The following is a 24894-nucleotide window of genomic DNA, read 5'->3' on the forward strand; positions in this document are numbered from 1 at the left end:
ACGTTAAACACATACATAGAACCAGCTATGGTGTCAAATAGCGAGGTTACTGAACTGACACATCCCCCTTAACTCTTGATTGTCAACATGTGAATAAAGAAATACCCACAATTCGAAAAAACACAAGTCACACAGTCATATGGATGAAAGTTGTACCATAGGGAAGGACAATAATGGGAATGATAAGAAATTTAAAATAATTACTAGCATTTATCTAGAATGAGGATGATGACACTCTTATTGTGTACTTCACATGAGCTGTAAACAAATACTTTTCTAGTTTTGTCCAAGTAATCAAAATGAGTTGGAATATTGTGCATCCTTATGTTAGAAAATTTAAATTTCAGTGCATTTAACGATTAAACTCCTCCTGCATCCATGTGTACAGATTTATCGGCCTTGTTTGGAGGTAATATTTGCTGCCCTATAAAAGGAAACCTTGAGCAGCTTAGAAAATACACCGTAAATAAATAAATGACTGAAGTTCTATTTGCAGATCGTGGTTCAGTTAGGGCGGGGGGGGGCGACGACAGAGTGGAAGTGGAGGATTGAAGGATTTTGGCCTCCACCCATCCTCCATCTGTTCTTCCTCTCTGCTGGATTGTTCTTCGCACCTCAACATGATGACTCCAGAGGGAAACCATCGGGGCCAGAGCTCAGCTCCTCTCCCTGAAACGCATGACAACTGGTCTCAAAAAATTTCTCAGGAATTTTTTCCAGTACAACAACAACAACAACAACAACAGAATCCCGTTTCTGACAGAAACGCTCCCATACCATCGTGTCCGTGATGGAGACCAGGGATGCGGGAGGCGAAACGCATCTCGTGTCGGCCTTGCGGGGTCCTCACAGCAGGTAGATGATGTAGGAGAGGAAGACGAGGCCGACGATGGCGAAAAACATCAGCATCAAAATGTCCACCATGATGGAGAGGCTGTCAGAGATGGACGGTGGAGACAGGAGGAAGGAACAGCAGCTGCGTCTCCCAAACAGAAGATCGGCTACAGTCGGAACCAATCGGGCGTCAACGGAAAGAAGAAGGCGGCCCCTCCCCCTGCCGCTCCAAAACAGGAAGCGGTTGTATCGATGTGAAATTTACCCTCCGTATGGCCTTTCAGGCAACGCGTCTCAAACGGATAAACTGAGATCAACTTACTCATGTAATATACGTATAGATTTTTTTAAGTAGCTGCAAGTGTTATTGCTTCAGCAAAGATCATTACAAATTAGTAGCATTTCCTTTTAAAGTTCGCTTTTGGATTTATTTATATTAAATGATTGGCAGAAACGAAAAGTCATTTTTATACTAGAAAATGTTTCAAGTACAATTAAGACAGACAAGAACAGAAATCAAACCTTAAAACAACGTCACCAAAAGATGGCGCTATCAGATTTCTAGATACAAAACATTGTTTTTAATATGGGATACATTGGCTTCAGCAAACATGTGAGTTGCATAAAAGATAATTCCAAGTTGACAGTTTATTTAATTCATGATTAGCAGATAAACAGTGGAACACTTAAATTGTCACCCAGGACCCAGAAGAGAATTGAGCTGCATCTGAAGAGGTCAAGCAACAGAGTTCATCGTTTTAGAGGAACCAGAAATCAACCTGACACCAGCAGTAAATTTCACTGAAATGTAACCCCTGCATCAAACAGACAGTCCACAGACAGTTTGAGAAAAACATGACACTTTATTGAATCTGCAGAATCATAAGTACAATTTGAAGTGCTGTAACGGAGCAACAGGAGATGACATCAGGTCCTTAATTCTGAGTAAGTATTCAGAACGAGTTTCGAATACATGTGTAATTCAATATGCATATGGTATCTTTATTTTTTCCACTCAAAAAAAAATTACAAAATTATACCAAAAAAAACAAAAACGATTTAAGATGGAATGCACAAAACTGGTCTGAAAGCTAAACCTGATTGTGGATTACATGATTTTATGCTGCAAGTCTACAGTATATAACCAGTATTATAGAAGCAAGGAATGATTCATTAGAAGCGCAGGAGCATACAATGACGGCTGAAGGACAGAGGGATGTCAGCAGACGGGTGGACAGGATACAGGACAGAAACTGAATGGAGACGGGGTTATGATATGTTACAGTTCAGTAGAGGATGGAGGATGGCGTTACGTGTCAACAGGTGGACGAAAGACTCGCATCCAGGTCGGACCAACATCCCTCCCTGCCTCACAGTCTGGGAGATAAACCCAACCTTGCATACTTTAAATCATCACATGCTCAAATGTGACTTTTTCTCTTAACAAATCCATCCTGACCTGAGCTCCACTTTCACAACACCAGCCAGTCTTTGGCCACTTTTCATTCCAGCCAGAACAACTGGCAGAAAATGCCCTGAAGACAAAAGGAAGTTTCGATCGACTGTAAGTGAGTAGCTTTGTTATTCAATTATCAGACAGGAATAAGTCACCACTTCCGAGCCTCACCATCAACTCTCCACTGGGAGAAACGCCTAAATGGTATCCCCGGTGTGTATGTTATAAAATACAGGTGTTTTCATTCAGTTTGTTTGGCAACATAAAAACCAGCTTGACTTAACAATCATTTCAACATCACTGGAACCATCCCTCACATTAGAAAGTGTCAATTTGCACCATGCTGCTTTTTCCCCATGAGTCACATCACCTTCCCTCAGCCACATAAAAAAAATCTTTATATTCAGGCAAGCCACGTCCCAAAGCACCATGACCTTAACAGAAAAATCCCTAACTCACCTTTATGATACATATACAATTGTACATCTAGCTACATAGTGAGAGCCTTGTTTTGTTTAAATAAAGCTGAACATTTTTTCCACAGCCCCACCCTGAAAACACACCGCCCTGATGGCTCACGTCTGTGACGGTCACAGTGCATCACAGGAGAATGAAAACAGCGAGGGAAAAGGGGAAGATGTGTGTATGATCAGGGGCCGATGAGATTATTTACACCTCTGAGAAATGTTCATATATCACATTTTTAAAAAAATCAAACACGGTCCCCGCAGCGATGGAATGAAAGAATCTCTGCATGGAACCCAGTAACTTACTCAAATCTGTTTGTGGATCAACCTTCTGCCGTATATCAAAAACTGTTTTACCCAAAGGGAGAAAAGCGTCCCATTTTTTGACATAAAGGTAACAGATGTGGCTTTTTAAGAAGACCATAAGACTCTGGTGCTTATTTAAAATACCATTTTATAACGTTGTATAATCAGAAGTTCAAGCGACACGCCGGTCGGGAACAGGCTTCAAGGTTGAATCAACACCCGTCTGCTTTCTCAAACAAGCAGTCCTGACCTGCAAACACAGGTTTCAGATGAATCCCACCAACGATCCGATTCTGCGAACCGCACGGATCGTGCAGCCTTCCTCTGGCTCGGTTCATAAACTCACTTTCTGGTTAACTCACTCGGTATGTTTTTTTGTTGTTTCGTTTTTCAAAAAAAATGCATCGTACAATACTGAGAAAAGGCAAAAGAAGGACAGCATGTGAAGCGTTACATTTATCACAAGCAAAGGTTTCGACATCTGTCACATTGAAAGGGGAAAAAAAAAAAGACTGGAATGTTCTCTCATAGAAGCAGTAGAAGCAGTAGAATACATGTGAAATAAAGTAGACCTATAATATCGAGTTGTGCTTGACGTTCTGCGTTAATCTACTTTCTTTGAAAAAGATTTTGTTAAAAAAAGGGGGATGTTAAATATCGATCGACGTAACTCTGTGGTCTCTCGGGACCGAAGGCATTCAGACTGCAAAGAAATGAACAAAGGCGTTCTTCCAGTTCGACTACGATTCCAGTTTGAGGACAATGCCCACAAAGGCAGAAGTTCAAATTCTACAAAATGATCAGCTAATGGGGTAATCGGTGTGACAGCATTAGTATTAGAAGATTGTGGGGGGAAGAAAAAGTCACAAACATTCAAGTTTAGTTCTGATAAGACTTGAGATTCTACACTGTGTTTCCAGTCTGGCCAAGATCACCCTGCAAAATTAAACAGGAAACAAACCAACAGGACGATGAAAATCCCACACCCACCCACACTTTCAATTCTCCACACAATAACATCTGCAGTTGTGTTGACTGACTTGTGTGGGAAGAGATTTTTTTTACACTCTTCTTTCTTTTGTTTTTTTGCACGATGTTGTGTCAGGATTGCAAAATGCTACAGCTAGCGTGAAGCTGCGTGACCCCTGACATACGGTGATGAACGGGTGAGAGAGTTTCACTTGTGACAGCTTGAGAGCGGAAAAAGAAAAAAGACGAACATCGACACGGACAGATAGACAAATGGGGGGGGGGTATCTGTACTGGGGGTGGGTCAACGGTGAGAGCAGAGCTGGGATAGGATGGTGTGGGTGCAGAGTCTCACAGGACAGGTTAGGGAACGAGAATAAAATCAAGAGAAAGCGGCGTTAAGATGAGATGGCACTGGGATTTTTTTTTCCTTTCCTACTATCCCTCCCTTTCTCTACCTCCTCCTTTTGTCTCCCCCTCTTCTACTTCCTCTCTCTCTCACTCAGATGGCCTCCACATAGTTGGCGGGGAGCATGCCCTGCTGGCCGGTGCGCTCCACGCGGCCGAACATCCAGCCGTCGTCGATCCTCTGACAGTCTGCGATCACGTCCCCGTCCATGAAGGACACCTCGTCCTCGTCGGCGGCGCAGTAGTCATACACCGCCCTGTACCGCGTCTGTGGGCGAGGAGAAGTATTTTAGTTTGTGTGATGAATTAAAAGTCCCTCTACAGAACTGGCGTGACAGGATGTGGTCATTAATGAGCGCAAGTCAAACCTCAATGGGCAGGAAACACATGAATGACAATTTAGTCAGATTAACAGCAATCATTTCAGCGATTAAGCAAAATAAATTTTACCTCAAACAACCCCAATTAGGTCGATGTTGTAGTTGTGACGAGTCTACTCACCACAGCTCCGGAGGAGGGGGCGGGGGCAGCGGCCACCTGGCGCACCGGTTCAGGAGCGGGATCGTAGCTGTAGTTGTGAGAGGCTACAGGTGTCTGGTAAGCTGCTGGAAAAACAAACGGAGGAGAGAGTCAACAAACAAACTGTCGACACGCTTCCCTCCACGCCTCAGATTCTCTGCAGTAGAGATTAAATGTTATGCAGCTTTATGTCAAGAGTTGTTTCAAGAGGACAAATCAGAGTTCAATGCTTGCAGCAAAATGTGTGTTACAGCCAAGGGGTATTCACCATCTGCTGGGGCTCTTCCAGAGGGAGGGTTCTGAAAACACTGCATGCCAAGACATGCAACCAGTGGCCAGGGAAGTTTTCTGTTACACAACCCACTGCACAATGCCTCTTTGTTTACATGTGGGAATCGGTAAGGCCACTTTCACACAAAATGTTCAAAATGGGGTTTTAATTCCGGGGAATTCAAAGTTGCTCTTTGTGAACCTCAACAAACAATCATCGTATTCTAGCGATGACTGAACGGAAAAGTCTGGTTATGGATTAAAGCTAAATTATTTAATATCAGATTAGGTTATTACAGGAATAACTTTCATGATTTGCAAGTTTGTGCAGCAGCAGAGCAATATTTAACAGCCAACAAGTTACAACCAAACTCCTGACTGGTGTGGAGTCAACACCCAGCTTGGTGACCTCATCTAGCCTTTTTCAGCGGTGGAGACAGGCACAGACGAGCTAAGAAGATTAAAGAAAATTGCTTTTTTTATATTATACCATTGATATTTTACCATACAACGACTTTTATCCTTAAACTAGGATTTTTTTTGGTCTACTATAAAAGCTACTTATTAAGTCGTCATATATACTCCATGAGATACTGTGTGTGTGTGTGTGTGTGTTAGGATGAACCTTGGCTAGTGTTGCTTGGCTGATGATGCTGGGCAGCTCCTCCTGCCTTGTTCCGTTCGTGATCCGCATGGTACTTAGCCTGGAACAGACAAAGAATAGCATGAGGTCAAAGAAAAAGATGGTAGAGCACACGTGTTGACACACAAGACGTTCAAATAATTTGCTGCAGTTCTTTTTGCAGGAAGCTGTCACAGCGTGCAGTTCATTTTCTGTCCACCAGGGGTCTCCTGCTAGCTCTCCAGTGCCCCTTCAGTAACAGTAATAGGTGGGGCGTCCTATGTGTAGAAAAACCTCAGGAAGCAGGCTGACGCTGAGAGGAAGCAGCATTGCTGCAGCCGGAAGTTATGCGAGCTTGGAGTTGCTGAGCAACCGTCGCTGATACATGAGGAAGAACAGGTGAGATGGGAAGGGGAAGTAAGTAGAAGCGTCAACGCTCGGTATAGAAACAGAAGAGGAAACAGCAGGATGAGTAGGAAGAGGAGATCATGAAGTGATACCAGGATGCGACGTAAACAGTTTATAAACCTTCTCTACAGAACCCGAATGAATTAAAGCTGCACTACAATTCAGGTCCAAAAGCAGTTGTGATCAACCTCTGATGTCTCCAGCCAATGAGACAAAGGCAACATTCAGCGTTACAAACAGGACCACAGTGATGACAGAAACTCACTGCCTGCTCTATGACTACACCAAATAACCTGCCCCCACCCAACCCCCCTTATTAGCAGGCTGATAACAGACTGACTCACAGCGCCTCAGTGGAGATTTACAAGCCCAATTCTGTCCATGTTTCTGCTGCGGCTCAAAGAGCCCACTGTGACGGCAGCTCAGGCGAGGAGCGCATTCACAGGCCGTAGGAGATGACAGGGTTTGTGTGCACAGACAGTGAGAACACAGACGCTGTTCACGACAGACATATGTTAAGTGAGAGTGTGTGAAGGAGCTTATGTTGGTTTGTTTGGAAGGAGCAAGTCCAACAGAGGAGTGTGTGTGTGTGTGTGTGTGTGTGTGTGTACAGGAAGTGACCCTGACTTCTGGTGAACTGACCCTCTTTACCGCTTCTCAATCTTTGCTGCTCGACAACAGGAAGCTTGCAGCAAAATGGGCCGAGAAAAAAAAAAAAGTCATGATGAAGCAAAACAAATATTTTTAAAAAAATAAAAGACGAAATGAAAAGTCAGAACAGTTTTTGGTTTGTCGACAAGAACAAAATAATCTGGAGCCGTTTTCTTACAATAAATTGTCATGTTTACACAATGTTTTGTTAGCAATTGAGAATAAAAACTGACTTCATGGTTATGTGTGTTTCTGTGAGCGCTGCACCCTTACATGTGCTTAATTTTCCCCTGTTCTTTACCTCAATCATGTGAAAGCAGTACTCTCCAATCACCCTCCACACTAATTACAACATTAGAAGGCCGGCACAGTTCGCTGCACGTTTTCACAGCTGACAGAGTGGAGGAGTGTGTGGCGATTGGAGAATTGCCTAACAAACGAAAAGCAGCGAGTGAGTCTGAAATTTACTGACGCCAGTAACTGAGTAGGAAGACGAGCGATACAGGAAGAAAAATTCCATTTGTTAACCTGGAGAAGCTCTGAAGCCCCCGATGTAGAAATATTCTCAGGAAGTTTTTTTAACGCCTCCTCTAGTGGATTTGACTTTGGCAGGTCTTTGCCATGAAGCTACACAGCAGCTGTGACATCTGCTGGAGTTCAGAACGAAGGGATGATCGTCTTGGCGACCGTGTCGCCGACACTCACATTGCTGACGTGTTCCTGGTTCGCCTTATGTCTCTGGTACTCCTGCGTGTCAGCAGGCTGGCTGCACCTCTGTGCTCTGCTCTTGTCAGTCCCCTCCTTGTAGTGAACCTGTAAAGCAAACACGATCACGTCAGAAACAGAAAGGCCACAACACGCCGGGGCAAATATTATTCCATAATCTGGATAGACTGTCAACATATGTGAACTACAGAAGAGGGAATTTAAAACGTGTTTTTCTGCTTTTTTATGTGTGTTAAACTCTTCCATGAAAAGAACTAACTTCATGAGCTTCATTTATAGTAACAGTGGTGCCAATTGCTTTTGCAAACAATCGGTCCTGAGGGTTAATTTGGTGAAATGCAGACTTTTAATCGGCCCAGTAAAAAACTTCTCATAGCACAAGGAAAACGGTTGTACCAATGACTTTACTGCAGCTAGACACGAATGCATAAACCAACATGAGAACACAGGAGTGTCCTCTGGTGAAAACCATGTGTGTTACTGTAATTAATTTATCACCTTTCATTGTATTGAGTTCAACCAAACACCCACCTATTTCACACCTACTTGGAAAAACAGAAGGTTTTCGGCTCCATTTAAATAAACAATATTTCTATTCAAAGCATACACACACACACACACACACACACAAACATATATTTCTGAGTCTTTTAGGGTGTTGTTCACTTCCTGTTTGCTGGGGAGGGGCGGGCTTTCATTCGAGACGTGGCAATGCCCATATATGGTCATAATGAGAGGTAGTAGACAAACAGTCTGTGTGTAACTTTGTGTGTGTTTTCCACACTTCCCACTCTGTCCTGAGGGCGGAGGAGGACATGTCAGCGCCAGAAGCTGAACATTCAAACCCACAACCACTGCCAACATTTGACAAACCTGAAACAAGAACTCAGATCCAAACTGAAAGCTGCACGTTCAGGCTCGTCTGCCTCTGATCTCAGCACCAGCTTTGACATTTCAGCGATGACAAATCGCTGGTCTCCGCCTCCCCACTCCGGCCACCACCCTTATTCCTTCCTCTGTGGCGATTGCACCAATTTCCTGCACTGGCAGGAAACAAAAGCTTTGTCCCTCAGTGTCCACATAACGTCTGACGCTGCTGAACAGACCGCTGACCAATCTCCCCCCACCCCGTCTTGTGATAGCAAGTCATGTTTATGACTCAGATAGTGTCTACGTGCGAAGATGCAGTAAGATACTTCCGTATCGGCCACCACCCTTTAAAATATGGCTGCATGTTTAATTATACAAGGCTTTCAGGCCTGAGCGGCAAAGATAAGTCCTGCAGAAGATTAATGTGGCCTCAAATCATCTTTGTCTTCCATTCTCTCTCTGCTCCCATCAGTCGATGCATCACCCTCCTCTACTTTCATTCCTCAGCCGTTCTCCTTTGTCTTTATGGGTCCATGCAACAGCTTCCTCTCCACCAATCATGCCCCTGCTTTCTTTCCCCACCCACATTCTCTTCTCCCTGTGCTCCTTTTTCATTCATTCATATTTTACAGCCTCAACGGCAGTGGAGCCGAATCACAGAGCTGCAGCTTTTCCTCATTATATTCTCTCTCTGCTTCTATTTGCATTCCTCTGGCTTCGCATCCTCTGGGGATTTTACTTTTATCTCTTCCTCCTTCAAACTGCACTCCTCCCTCTCTCTCTCTCTCTTTCTCTGTGTTGGTGCTTTCCTGTCTCGTCCTTTTTTTCCTCCCCTCGCTCATGTGTGCCTCACTGCGCTATCTCTCTCCCTCTCGTCCTTCCCAATTCGCTCCCTCTCAGTCTTGTTTCCCCCCACAAAGACTTGTAATGAGGTGTGACAAACCTCTACCCTGCTACCATAGCAATAGGGTTCCCGTAGCAACGCAGCACCGATGGTGGAGAGGGGTTAGATGGTCACGATTATCCACAAACACCTTCAACTTCCTTCCACTGACACTAACACAATCAGAAAAAGATCAGATGAGCAGCACACAAGCATCACAGTCCACAAAGCTTATTTCCGATCACTGCACACATGAGGAAATACATTCTGTTCTTTCAGGGGTTGTTTTTTTTGTGCATTTGCTAGAACCTCTGACATTGGTTGAGCATAAATATGCAAAAGCTCAACAGGATTTGTATGAAATTGTAAATCAACTGAATTTGATTTTGATTTTAATTTTAAATAAAGCCTGGTGCTAGAAATAAAACACCACCAAAGGCGGTAGAGGTCTGTGCTGCCATGATATTAATCCATCTCCAGCGAACACAAACATCTTCAGTTTATATCCCATCCTTAAGCTGTTGGCCGTGATAAACCGTTAGCATAATGACGGCTATCTTGGTGTATAATAGTTGGTTTGTGGGGGAGTCTGTGGGAATGTTGGAAAAACACCATCTGTCTCCCAATCCTATCGCTACCCCCCACCCAATGAAACCCCATCTCAAACGTAGATCTCATCTGTGGTATTTGACACCGATAGACTCCGGCCCCCTCCGGATATCACTCTCCTCTCCTGCATGCTGAAGAACCAAACCACACCAGTCCTGAATATCAGCTCATCGATCCATCAAAGATCCTACAGGTTTTATCGAAGTTTCTTTGGCCTGAATTTACTTTTCTGGAAATTTAATGGAGTTACTTCAGCAATCGTACAGCTGCATGATTAAAATGTGAAGAGACAAACATGCTGAGAAAGGAAAAGTGTATCAGCGCTGAACCACAGTAAACACTGGATAGTATAGTCAGCACGAAAGGCTACAGTTCAAACCCATCATCATACAACATGTGAACGACAGGCGGACAGAAAAACACAATATGATAGGAGTGGGAAGAATCTAACAGATCCATGAAGTACGAGTATTACTGGATGCGTGATGCATTTTTGAGTCCAACCATGACATTTAAAAAAAGAACGAAAGATAAAAGCATCCACTTATCAAATCATCTTTAAATCAAGACGGTTTGACGTCACATCTACCCACCTCTGATGAAAATACCAGCAAACATCAAACAGACGGAAGGAACTATCTGTGATTATTTTAAGATACACCCCCCCACACGTTAAACTGGACTTAATTTTAGACTGAGCCAAAACTCAGCCAGAATGCTTCTAGCAGTTCTATGCCAGTTCATTTAATATAAACAGAAATGATCTTAAAACTAGTTTAAGAAGATATTTCTGATACCTTGTCCATGACAGTCTCAAGGTTGCAGAGTTTATGGAATAAGAATATTTTTTTCTCTTTTTTAACAATAATAGGAAATGGAAAGTGTTGCAAAATGGATTTTAAGCAAGACCCTGTTTGAATGCTGTAAAAGGTGCTGCTTTATATTCTAGTTAAAGGATGCTATTACTTTTAATTAGAACAATGCTATACTGTGAGTTTGGGTTGACCCATGAACTCTTTGGGTATCGACAAATACAAAACTCACTGTGCTCTGCATCTTAGACTGTTCTTTGAGGCGTTTGTTCTCAGGAGTGTCAGCCACCACTGTAGACTGCAACTTTGGGTAGTGTCTGTAAAATAAACCCAACAAACAACAAAGAATGTCAGTTCATGGTAAATACACTCAGGCAGACGCCAGCTTTCCCCTCAGACGCCCACTGTGACGCTAAATCCTAGACTCTAAGAGGAATAAATGGCATGATTCAAGCAGTGTGCAGACGGTGGCCCCACAACGGGGGCATTTGTAATTCAAGGTGGTCCCTGAGGTTGACTTAGGAGCCCCTGTAGACAAAATGCATGTCAGTGTAACACACAATGTTCTGTCAGTGGGAGCCAGCGCACTCTGAAAGAGAGGAAGTGTAGGCGGTGGCTGTGTGTGTGTGTGTGTGTGTGGGGGGGGTGATGGTGGTGGTGGATGACAGCTTCAAGGTTGCAGAGTTTCGAAAGGCTAGTGATAACAGGTGTGGAAAAAAAAGCTCACAAAACACAGGCACACACTTATGAAGACGTAGGCACAAAGCACTATGGGGGATAACAGGTTAGGGAACAATGCAACCAGCACACATGGCAGCAGAGATGAAGGGAGAGGGCGGATGTCAATGAAGTCATGGGTAGCCCCCTTCACCAGGACGCGGGGCGGGTCTGTTCTGAACGGTTTCCTGGAATGTTGTCGTTAGCACCTGATCCCCAGCTGCTCTACCTGAACCATTACAAACATAAATACACAAAAGTAAACAAACACTCGGCTGCAGCACGCCGAGCAACATTCAAAAGCCATTCATCACCCAACTTCCTTTCCGATTGGCTGCCGCGGGTAGGGGTAATGCAACATCTGAGTCAGTGTGTGCAACCGGTGCACGTGCACCTTTCATGTCCATGATTTGTCATGCCTGCCTGTTCAGTGCGATCCTTAAGGGGGCAATAACATCAAATCAAATCCAGAAGGAGAGGATGAGCCCTTGTAGCTTATCAGGCGCTTCATATGGACTGCAGTTCCCAGCCTGCCTCAGGGTGTGGGGTGACCTCAAAATTTTCAAACTGCTACCCGTGCCTCTGGGTAACCCATTTAGGCAATATGTCTACCATTTCCTTGACAACATGGTAAGCAAAATGAACTGGAGGTTGTTCTGGTGTAATCATGAGATGTGGAAAGCTTTGAACAATAGAGTTTTGGGATGTTAAATTTTACATAAAATACCACTTAAGACTTTAAACTTTGAAGGTGGATGACATAAAAAAATGGTTTGATTCCCGTTTGCAGATCAGATCTCGGATTTTTTTTTTAATGTGCTAATACTCCTGAAACAGATGCTAACTGCAATATTCAGAAGTGAGCATTTTTAAGCTCTGATTTCAATCATTCTAAACAGTCTAGTATCTCTTTTTCATTTTTGTGGAATATCCCTTGATCAAAGCTGGGAACCAAATCATATATGTTAGTTTTTCTCAGGATTTGGGTGTGTCTGCTTTGTGGTGGAATGCTTTTCTTTACACAGAGCGTCACTGTGCCTCAAAGACCATGCTTGTCTGAAACAGAGGAAGTGCGCTTGGGCCACACCCCCCTCACAACATGCATCTCTGTTAACAACGTTCCCGTTATTTCTGCAGACACTCACACCAGGGTTGCAGATGTGCACTCAGTGACTCAATGGCATATTGTAAGTTGTGAAAATGCACATCTATTCGTCAGGTCATATAACACGTTAATAAGTCGCAGACGGGAATGGGTGACACATGCACACCCCAGTTAGTCCTGTGAAGAAGGGGTGACCGAAATGTAGAGGAGGCGCATCTGGGGCCACACATGTGTAATCACACACATAAACACACACAAAACACACTGCCTACTGTGCAGGAGGAAGGATCTGTTTGCATAGTAGAACCCAGAGATGTTGTGGCCGGCTTGACCCTGTGAGACCTGGAAAGGTTGTAATGAATCATTCAGCAGGAATATTGAAGATACACATCGTACTTGTCATCCATCACAAGTTCAATGACTGGCCTAGGAGGAGGAAAAGGCTAAATCTGTACCGTAATTTCATCCAAACACATAGCAAAGGCATTGATAGGAACAGACTCATACATCACAAGATGAGGGCCATGTATCAGAGTCTATTTGGTATGTTACTGACTACACCTCCCTTTTTTTGTTCCAACAAGCCCCTTCCTGGCCTGACACAGAAAGAAATGCTTACATCAAACCAGGAAGCATAGAGCACTGTTGTGCAAAAGCGATTTCATTATAACTTCATAATATTTCAGCAAATCTTTTCTCAAGTCACGATTCAGGATTTGTTAAATGGGAGAAAAATTGGCAGAATTTATGAATGATAACACTTAATTAAGGTATCTGCGACAAATTTCAACAAGTATGAAATACTCCGGATCCCCCACAACAGAAGGACACTTGGAAAGACATCATAGAAGTTAAATCAAATTCTTGTCAACTGCATAGTTGAACGTTTTTCAAATTGAAAAAAAAATGCTAAAAATTCCCTTCACCGCATATAAAAGACACCTCTCTACTTAATGGGCGATGTGCATATGAAGCTGTTTTTGACCCTGTAAAGAAAGAAAATTTCAAAATGAAACAATTTCAAAAGATTTTGGTTGTGTGCATAAAATTTTACAAAATAAGATCAGTTTCTGAGTTATGCTCTGAAAATGAAAGATGACAGTTGGAAGTATGGAAAAAGCTCCAACAGTCTGCAAGGGATGTGAGGAATTTCCAGTCCATCTATCTGCCCTCCTAAATCTCCCAGACGCCCCCCCTCCGTTCCCCCCATATCGCCATCATCTCATCAGGGATGGTATTCTTAGGGAAAAAGTGGGTGGGGACAAAGTAGAAAACAAACAACGCCTATATCAATTACCAAGGACAGATATAGAGCGGTAATGATAAAGTAGTTATCCCGGAGAATAATAACAGAGCGCCTGCTGCACTGCGCTCTTGAAGTGGGACGCCCTTCCACTGATGATGTTTACTCAAACAAGGCTTGTGTAAAACAAACGGGAAGAGGCATAATAAACAGCTTCTGGAGGACTTGGGGAAAGGTGGAGGGGACTTCGGAGGCATGAAATAAAGAAGAAAGATATTTTAGGGTGCAGAAACAAAGGACAGTAGGATGACACCTGCTGAAGGCGGGTGAAGCACTGATAGAGATGTGAAAGACTGGCTGTAGAGGATGGGGCATGATAATAGCAATTATACTAATAATAAAGAAAAACGAAGCATAAATAAGACGGTTTTTAACATGATATAATTTGACATGATCTAAATAAAAGGTCTAAATAAAGTAATGATAGCTCATTTCTATTTAGCTGCTAGTTATTAGCATACATTTCCCTCCTATGTCAGATGTTAAAACTCACTCTCCATGCATTACTTCAGTAAATAACCTCCACCAAGGAACTTAGTCTTTATTTAGAGTGTTCCATCCTTCCTTCAGGAGAAGTGGACGTTCATGCCGTAATCCAAGCATTCCTGAGTTATCAGATTCATCAGAATTGGGATGGACGCAGGGGTCACAGCGACCTTGACTTTTGACCGCAAATTCTAATCAGTTGAACGTCGAGTCAAAGTGGACACTGATACCAAATATGAGTTAATATGTTTAAGGCGTGTGAGATACCGTTTTGAGAAGTACTGGAGAAGGAAACTGTTTTTCATTTTGTCTAAAGGAGAGGAAAAAATACAAATTCATGGATTATATAATAAGGAAACCAAATTCTAAACTGTTGACCTCAAGGTAGCATTCAGGCAAAATGTAAAAAAGAAGCTTGTCAGAACATGAGGCAACTCCTTTCCCCCAACGCGCACACGCACACGCAGAAATTCATTATAAGTAATGGGAGGAGGAGATTCAATGGAAACCTAATGGGCCTTAAGTGTATGAGTATGTGTTAAAGCATGAGTAGACATGTTACTTTGCAGAATATTGGCCCGTGTCACTGCAGAGGAACGTCAGGAATTTCCTTTGTTGATACACGTCCACCTCCCTCTCTTTAGCCACTGAGAAAGAGGGGGAGGCAGGCACTTTCCCACACCACATAGGTCTTTTCTGTCAGTGTGTGCGCGCGTGTGTGAGTGTGTGTGTGTATGTGTAGTGGGGGGGCTGAAATAGTCACTGATAAACAGCAGAAGGAGGAGAGTGGGGCCGCGCTTGGGTTGCAACATGAATAGAGACACACATTTAGAGTCCAATTTCTGGCTGTGGAAAGATTCAACACTGCTGTCAGTGTCTCTGGGTGTCGACAGAACCAGTAGAGCATAAAAACATACATAAACATGATGACTCGGGGACAACTTACGAATTGCAGTATGGTACTTTGTTCAAGCCTTTGTAATTCTTCATGTTTAAGGTCATGTTGCAGACTTCGCAGCTGAAGCATCCTTTATGCCAGAACTGTTGAAAACAGAGACAGAAGGAACAAAATGATGGAGGGTGACGTATGTTGTACCCATCTAAAAGGAGAGGTTAATGGACACAAATACATCAGCCAGCACCGGACAACAATTTAGATCATCCCTGAAAAACTGAAGTAATGTTGAAACACAGCATCTTTCTGTTGCTGAACAGTTTCAAGAAATCACCGTCCCACTTTGATACCAATTGTTTGCCAACTCTACGTAGCTGCGTTGGAGTGAGCGATGACAAACAGTTGCACGATTCTGGAAAAAACGTGTTGGTGTCACAATTTGTTTTGTTGCTTAAAATCATGATGACAATTTTCTGGCATGATTTTTTTTCCACCCCAAATTTAATTGTTTAATGCGGTGTCTCCACTCGTCTTTATCGTCTTATTTGGAATGCTTCCACCTCACTGAATAGCGTGGCGTAAAGCCGCGTCATCATAGGCTGATGCAGAAGGTAACGTCGGCGTTGCATGTGGGGGCGTTTGGATTCTGCAGACGAATGTAGCAGTGTTAGTTAGCGATGCAGCTCCTTGAAGAAGATAAAGAAGGATCACTGTCGTTTAGAGATGAGATCGCATATATGCATGAATCGAGATGCCTATTTTAAACAAATTAAATTGTGCAGTCCTTCTCTATTATCACAATAAATCACCTGTATTTTCATCTTAAATCAATTTTCACACCTTTTTTAATGCGGAAGACGTGTGTTCTCAGTTTGTTGCATGGGCAACCACAGATCCTGTTTTCAGCCGGGGCAGCAGAGATCGAGCTCGGTCTGAAAGTAACCTTTTGATTATGAAACAGTCTGTTCAAGGGTCTGGTGCACCTTTATTCCACCCCGCCGTTCCATGTAAATGCAATGTGGGAGTAATTGGGTGTCTGTTTTGCGAAACCTTTGCGGCGACAACGGAGGTATTATCAACTGACCTCTGTATAACTGCAAGGACGAAAGAAAGGGCAGGGCTGTGACGTTTTTGACAACATGTTATGGACGCAGCGCACAATTATAAAAAGAGGTGAGTAGCACTTCAAATGGTGCAAAAAAAAGAATCTTAACCCAAAATGTCACTGTTTTGTTTAGTGTAAACAAGAAAGGCATCCTAGAGAAGGTTTTTCGTTGCAAAATAAGTCCGTCTACTCGTTTTTGCAGCCCTTTCATCTGACAACATAAGAGACCATTTCTATATCTACTTCACCACCCTTACTCCCCCCTAACCCACCCTCCTGCCCTCTCCCTTCCTTTTGTTTTCTCTAATGGCACAGGGGTCGATCTGTGGCCCAATGGTTCAAAGAGGTACTGACGAAGGGAGGATTGCTGCTAACTGTAGGGATGGAGGAAACATGAAAAGAAGGAGTTGGACAGATCAAGAAGGAGGGAGTGAGCAGTGGAGGGCTGGGCAAGCGATCCAGAGTGAAGCAATGATCTGGCAGCTCCTACTATTGTCAGGGGAAGGGATGGAGGAGTGCAAGGAAGGGAAGAATGGGAGAGAATGAAAGTAGGAGTCGTTATTAACATGGCCTCAGGGTGTTCTGTCATCCCTCTCATTCTTTCTCCCACTCTTTATAACTTTCTATACAAAATGCCCACACAGAAAACATTAATCTTCCAAACAGAGTACAAATTATGATTCAAAACCTAGGATGAAACTGCAGATTACATCAAAACCCAACGTCACCTTCCTAGTGTTTCAGAATTACAATGCAGGCTTGATTTCTCCATGAATAAGAAGTGTGCATTACTGACAGAATAATTCATGATTCCTTTCGGGTTTAGCATCTGTTAAAGTTGAAGATGGACAGCAGATACAATCAGAGTAGCTGGATGTATGGAAACATGACCAGACGTGTGGCACTATGAACAATTCATTAGCTTCCGTTATTGAACAAGAATATGGCTTCGGGCTGTAGCAGACCACCCAGGACGGTATGCAACGACAAAAAGGAAGCACATGTGCAAATACATGGACGTTTCTATTTGTGGGCCAGCAATACCGGACTACGGCTAACAGTGGAAATCAAACGTCGCTCAATGCAGCAGATCTGTGATTCACAGATGTGGACACGGCCTTCGAACTCAAACTCCTTATCCCAGAACAACCCAATTGAGGCATGAGGGAGGCAGACACATTGTGTTTCTCTTTCCATTACTCTCCCTCTCCATTGTTCTGGCAAGAAAGGCAATGACAAATCTCTTAACAAACAACAGCAGAGTGGAGACAGATTCCATTTTTTTCCAGTTTTAGCTGATTTGCAGCTGAAACTGGAGGAATAGCCGCCATCTTTACATGCATAATCGAAGAGCATCATCATTCTACACTGCTTGAAAATCAATCCCCCCAACTTGTGATCACACTAGAACTATAAGACCTACAGTGATTGATCTCCTATTGGCCAAAATCCAAAACTGTCAGCTCAGGATGGACTTTGTTACTCCAGTCATTTCCAAAATAAATGTTGACCATGGTTCTGTTAAAGATGTGACCTGAGAACCTGATTTTTCATTTTTTTTAAACATCTCTTAAACTAAACTGTATTGTGGATGAACCAACAATAGACAGGTCTAAACATAGATGATGGAATGCACCGTTGACACATGTGACCTCATGTGGAGGTGGTCAGGGCAGCGTGCATACTGAACGATTACTGACAGGATGAGGCAAACCTATTGAATCTGATGTTTATTCAAAATGCATTTAGCCTCTCCAAGCATTCTCTGGCTGTGTTGCTGAAAGTACATTTCCTTTTTTACTCACTCAGCAGTGGTTTTAGTTTCTCACAGATATCATGTGTGAGAAGGGAGGGGTAATACAGAAAACCCTACCATCCACATCTCTGTGTACTCTCAATGTAATTAATCGAAATTTGTTATTATTAGTAGTAGGATTTAAGCAAATTGATTTCAAAAGGGAAAGAAAGTAAGGAAATGAACAGTGAGGGTGTGAATCATCCTAAGTGTGTGTTAGAGAGGCCCTGCAGCGGTTAGCCTTGTCCAGCGCTAGGAAGGCTAATGCTCTGGTGCCAAGGCAGGATCTGGCAATCGGATAGAAAATGAGGACACTGCAGACACTCAGCCCTACAAATTAAAAACACCCATTAAAAAAAAACAAAAAACACCAGTCTCACTGCATCTGTGCAGCTCAGGGGCACATGTGTACGAGAGCTCATGTACGTATGTACGTGTGCGGTATTGTATGTAGGTTAGTTGTCTCAGCGCATGATGCATGTGTGTCAACGCCGATCCGAGGCTCCAGTCAAGAGCAAAAAATGCTCAGTCAGGCTCACAGCTCTCTTTTGGTGAGAACCAAACAAAGATAGGCCCGGACAAATGCCCGGAGCCATCCGGGAGGCCAACAAAACATCAGACGCCATACATGCACACACACTAACGCCAGGGCTTGATCAGAATGATCATAAATTACTGGTTTCCTGAATGTAAAGCAGACGAATGTACCAGGATTTGTTTACGGCAATTTCTATAGTGATTAGAAGAGAATTTGAGATCATATCTTTTCATTTCTCAATGGAAACAAGCCTACTCACCAATAGACCGTGTGTAATGGATTTTCACAGTCCAGTGAACTGGTAATCACCAAATTAAGCTTCACAGGAATTTAGCACTTAACAACACTGAAGGACATCCCTTGAGAAACTGCAGAAATACTAAATAACACTTGGTCACATCAGTGGCAAATAACTTAAAACAAAATCACTTAGTTTTATGATTTTATTGGGTGATTAGGCTAGAGAATTACCCTCTGATGACTCATTTATTGTGCACCAATATCGGCTAAACGAATCTAACAACTCTGCCATGCACACAAATTGTGGGTCACTACAGCAGCTTATTCTTTGCATGTGTGAGTGTGAAAGATTAGCCGTGCGTAAGATGGTACATGCCTAAAGACAAAATGCCCACATCTGGCTGGTGCTCACACAGGAAATGTTAGCTCATTAAAGCCTACTGGTTAATTATTAGCCAACCCGGATTCATTAATTTTTACCATGGCGGAGGCTTTCGTTGCTGGCCTGCAGGAAGACAGTGATTTAAACAGACATACTAGGTCAGACTGCTCAACCTTTCCAAACCACTCCAGGTTTTTAGTGCGGAAAGCATGGGACAAAAACTGCTTCCTGTTTTTAGTTTGATAGTATCAACCAATCAGAATTGTCATGGCTTTGACTGCATACAGGTAGACAAAGGAATGGTAAGGCAGCCAAACTTTTTTTAAACATCATTACACTGTTTTTCAATGATGTTTTAACTTTTCATTTGTTATTTTCATTAATATAGTCAAACCTGGTCTAGTGGCCACCTGTATAAGGCGACCCCCCCCCCAATGCAACCATGAATATCATATTTTGAGGCCAGAACGCAACTAATCCCCGGTGGTAACAACCATGAAGCCAGCAGTTTACTGCTTCAGCATTAAATAGCTTGGTAGGACCAGTGGTATGAAGCTGAATTATTTCAGACAAGGTTCAGTCAAATTTCTTACGAGAAGGAGAGAATAGTTCAGTGACTATAAAAACAACTTCCGAAGCAACTTAAAGTAAACCGCGAAAGAATGTAAGGCTGCTGGACGTTTTCCTGCGATACTACGTCCCAACCGGTGCTGTGGATCGCATCGATGCTACAGGAACCTGCCCTGAATCGCCCCACAGACTGCCTTATGTTTTATAACTGTTAAACCTGGGGACTGCTGCCTCCATAAGACCACCTGTTCAAAGCAGGCACTTTTCTTCTGTCCTCTGACATATGCATATCCATGAAACCTCCAGAAAACATGAAATTTGCTATAGAGCTAAATTCTTGTCAGCTGATAGCTGTTGGGCCTGGAGATTGAACATAACGAAACTAACAACGCTGGATCAGATTCTAAAAGCGACGGAGACTGGTTGTACTAGTTCCTCTTTATCAAAAAAAGCAAAAAATGCCAATCCACTCACAATAGAGGCAAGACCTCAGGCGATTCTGACTGAGTCAAAGGGAGGTGACTTGTGCTCGGTGGACCGATTGCTCATCCCTTGTGGTATTTGGACAACGTGAATCAGCTCTAAGAATAATCTAACAACTCTAAATAAAGGTAGGGTAGACTCTTGAACTTATAGGAAAAGAGTTCACTCCTCCCTGTACAAATCAGAACCCAGCCACACTGTCTGTAGAAGTACTACATTGATATAATTCTGAAATATTACATGTGAGCGCATCATTTAATGAATAGGGAAAAAAAGCTTTGATGAATTTTAGTATCATTTGAATTTTGAACTCCTTTGGGCAGTAAATAATTGAACCACCACAATAATGTAGTCATAGTCAACTATTTTGAATCCTTTTCAACCCCTTCTACGGGAATTTAGAATGGTGAAGGTCTCTGAAACCCCAAATAAAATAACTAAATAGCATATTTAGCATAAAAGTTATTGCTGAAACAAGAAATTAGATCTTAATAAAAAGTTGTTTTGACAATGCTCACATATCAAAGAGTCGAACATAATTGAGAAGCAGGACTGATATTTGCACTTAATCTTTATTCAAAAATGTGCAACCAGACCACACATGGGTTTCCCAAATCATTTATAGGTTCAACAATACTTCAATCATTGAAATCACTGATTTGCTATAGTAAACAGTTCACTAGGCCATGTACTGTAAGTCAGTTAAAAGCAGTACGACTGTATGGTATTTCCACACCTGCAGGTAGAGACAGGTTCTGCAATTAGACATTAAATATGCAGACAATACTGAAATAACACGTACATTCTGTAGAGAGAAGTGTTGCAGTCGGAGGCGTGTTTTCAGCTTTTGCAACTCGACACACATCTCTGTTAGAAACACACACTCTCCGAGGGCTGGTGACACATACAAATCATCTATCTGACTTCTCCACATGTTGCACAATAAAACAAACCATTTCCATATCATGCTAAAAAATCATCCTAAAAAAAAAAACCTATGTCACTTTTCCAACTTAACAGATAGAATAAAAAGAAAACTACATTTCCTAAATTTTGTGATTGTTTGCAGGATTACATTTTCGAAAATTAACAATATACACTGAGTGAGAGGTGGGGTATTTTGTTTTTACATTTCCTTTCCTCCAACACTCAACCATGTTGCAAGCATCAGAATATTTAAAGAGTGAATTGAACATCACTTTCCAATGGCATATTACCAACATGTTATGATAAGCTAGTGATCCACACCCAATTTTACTGCCAGGAACTGAACCAACAACTTTCAGTCGCCAGTTAAAGAATAAAGCTTTGAATGTGAAAGGAGCTTCTGCAAAATAATACATCATTCACAAGCAAGGATGTTGCAAAGGATACCACTTTTACCACAGACACTTTGACATACAGTATATGTATCGTGTTTCCTTTTTAAAAGGATTTCATGCTATTTTTTTACTCAAGTTTTACACAGTCAACATCCAAATGAAATAGGACAAAAAAACAAAAAGACTTAACAAATTCATTGGCCCATTGGAAAACCTAGTTTGCATAAAGCACGATCCACTTTCAACTAAATGAGTTATAAAGTTGAGCTTCTGAACAATAACAGTAAGGCTTAGCCTCATTACATTCAGTGCCTGAAGCTCAGTTACTGTATGCTCAGAAAGCACTGGGTTTTGGCCCCGCTCCAGGCTTCTGCAAGTTTGTTCAATTAGAATAAAGTGGGCTTTTAGGCTGGGGGCCATTCAGAAACAAGATAGTTTGTTTCAGGCAGAGGACAAACTGATGGAAAGCATAAAGGGCTAGTTCTAGATATAAAGAAATGTTTTTACAAGCAATTATGCAAAGGGACTCAAAGTGTGAAAATAAAAATATAAATCAGGATATGGGCAAAGTAGCTCTCTTTATGCCGCTCATGCATGTTTACTAAGCACCAAAGAAAAGCCAAACAAGAACGGACCAAAGCTCACTTCCTGTCTTTACATGTGTTGGGCTACTCCCTCCATCTGCACACAGCCCTGCTATAATGGAATGTAACTAGCAAGCTTCTGCTGCTCAGCAATACCACAGACGCATATTACTGGAAGAGGCAGTCAGGTGAAGGTATTCATGTTTGGTTGAGAATGCGAACACAAGAGTGGCAGAACTCGTGACTTCTTTCTTTCCTCTCACTTGAGCACACAGCCCATGAAAACGATCTGATTGCCAAATTAGCTTCTTTAAACACTAACAAGGGCAAAATGCATGAGAAGCATGGCTTTTTTTGGCAAGTGTGAAGGTGTAAGTGCTGATGAGGTGTGGCGGCATACACTGACAGCGGGCTACACCCTTCACTCGGTTCAGAACAAGGAGATGGCACCGTAGGCCTCTGACTGAGCATGTTTCTCGAGAGTGTTTGTCTTCTGGAATGCATTCTGCTTCAGACCAGATTCAAAAAACATTCAATCTGTTCTTCCTTCAGTTTGTTCTTCATCAACACCAGCTTTCTAACAAGATGGAAGGTGACGTTTTAAAAAAAAAAATAATAATCATTTTTAGGGCCACTTGTGAATTAAAATGGTTTCTGAGGTGAATCAATTCCAGTCCAGAGCACTTCGGGAAAACATTAGTCATGGTGCATTCACGGACCCATCCATGTAGCCGGGAAGTAATGCAAACGACCGAGAGCTGATGTTACTTCAGACAATGTGCTCCGTTTGCTCTTTCTCTACCTTCCCCTTCTGTCGACCCCAACAGATAAGCAACGTCTGGATTAGGATCGATTTTCAATCTCCCATTCAGGCGTCCATTAGACAAATTATCTACTTGCCCCAAGAGCTACGGTGAAAACAAGAACGCATAGCTGTTAATATGCCGAAGATTGCCGAGTCAGACCCCACCTATCCAGAAAATGTATATGTCTACACGTGTGTTTTATATACCACCAGGTTTATCATCACCAACATCTTGAAAAATGCATTTCATCTGATCGGCTTCATTTTCTAAAAACCTCACAATACGATCAACATCCCCAGGTTGTGAATTGGGCGTCTTGGTGGGCTGACTATGGGTAAAACTGATGGGATTACCACTTTGAGATTAAACCAGTTAGATCAATGTGGGTGGGGTAAATCATCCTTTGGCTCGGATTAACCAGTGGATTTGGACTCAGGCATGACTAAAATCCGTCCACGTTGCCTTAAAACAGCGGTGGAGACCAAAAAAAAGGGCTTTGAGACTATAATGTTCTCAACAGGCACTCAGATATCACGTATGTCTTGATATTTGTAAAGGTTAATCCCACGACCCCAGTTTTTTCAACAAGGTTAAGAACCTCAGCTAACGTTTTCCATCAAGTAGCGATGCGAACCAGGCCCAAACCAGACCCGTCTGTCGGGGAGAACCGGGCGCTGGTTTGAAATAAATTCAGTCTGAATGATTGTCCGAGTAAAAAAAAAAATGTTATCATGTATTTAATAATATCTATTATCGACATATTAAGGCATAATTTGGTTTGTGTAACTCGCCGTCTCGCTATTGCCGCCCAGACATTTAGCTAGTTTTTAGCTCTCTTTGCTGGCGAAATACCTGCCCTCGGGTGATCGTTTCATTGAGAAAAAAAACCCTCAAAGGGGGCAATTTCAGCAAAGCAGGTACATTTTCAGTTTGGTTATGAAATTAAGAAGATGTATTATGGTTATTTTTCTTTAAAAATGAGGTAATACAATGTTCGTCTGTTCTTACCTTATCCAGACAATTCACTTTTTCCGTAGGGTAAACGACTAGCTTACATCTGCTACACAGCGGATCCATGTCGGAGGAATGCTCTTCTAGCTAGTTAGCGCGGAAAGCGTCGATGGTAGTGACGTTTTTTCCTCAAACACTCACTTCCCAAACTATCTTAACGGCACTATCACGAATTATAGAAGACCAAAACTAATTTGGGTGTGTGTGGGGCAAATCCAGGAGGTTGTTGTTGTCCCTGAAGCTGCCGCACAGCTGGCTGTCAGTCCTCTTACCAGACACGGAAAGCGCGCTCCCGCTCCCGCTCCACCCCCCCCCCCTCGCGCTTTCTTTCCCTCCCTCATCTGCGCGTGTCCGCGCAGGAAGAGGAGAGACAGTGAGGGAGGATGTTTTTTTTTCCCACTTTGAATTGATATTCAATTAATGATTCCAAATGAACTACACCGGCTATGCATTGCACATATTAAACGGAATCTCAACTACGCGCCTTAGCCTGAAAATCTCAGTTTGTACAACTGTAAAGAAATCTAGGTCAAAGCGTGTGGATGTGCAGCTCATCTCTTTTGTGCTTGCATAGCAAACTCATGCGGTCATCTTTATTGTTGCAGGATTTTGAGGGGGCTTTTACTAATCCAGTGATCTCAAATCACATTTTTACACATCTGCCACGTTCACTGCGCGTCGGACAACGTGGACACTCTGACAAAATGTGGTGAGGCTGACACCTGCTGGCAGAAGAGTGACA

General features: G+C 42.6%; 1 protein-coding gene across 1 annotated transcript; it reads right to left on the reverse strand.

The window, feature by feature from the left end:
* Window positions 1-1677: 1677 nt before the first annotated feature.
* lasp1 (LIM and SH3 protein 1) lies at window positions 1678-24448 on the reverse strand. Its single transcript, XM_068335886.1, has 7 exons — window positions 24150-24448; window positions 15368-15462; window positions 11043-11127; window positions 7616-7723; window positions 5855-5933; window positions 4942-5045; window positions 1678-4708 (listed from the first exon to the last, which is right to left on the reverse strand). The coding sequence occupies exons 1-7, from the start codon at window positions 24216-24218 to the stop codon at window positions 4535-4537; spliced, it is 714 nt and encodes a 237-aa protein (XP_068191987.1). The 5' UTR covers window positions 24219-24448; the 3' UTR covers window positions 1678-4534.
* Window positions 24449-24894: the final 446 nt, after the last annotated feature.

Source organism: Antennarius striatus, chromosome 16, assembly GCF_040054535.1.
Source record: "Antennarius striatus isolate MH-2024 chromosome 16, ASM4005453v1, whole genome shotgun sequence".
NCBI classification, from domain to species: domain Eukaryota; kingdom Metazoa; phylum Chordata; class Actinopteri; order Lophiiformes; family Antennariidae; genus Antennarius; species Antennarius striatus.

Bases quoted from the DNA above. Each gene is read 5' to 3' on its own strand.
- lasp1 (XM_068335886.1), bottom strand. From the start codon at position 24,218: ATGGATCCGCTGTGTAGCAGATGTAAGCTAGTCGTTTACCCTACGGAA. The intron at 7,724-11,042 runs GTGAGTTTTGTA...TTTGCTTTACAG, and splicing joins AGTCTAAGATGCAGAGCACA to GTTCACTACAAGGAGGGGAC. The intron at 5,046-5,854 runs GTTCATCCTAAC...TTGTTTTTCCAG, and splicing joins GCCAAGCAACACTAGCCAAG to CAGCTTACCAGACACCTGTA.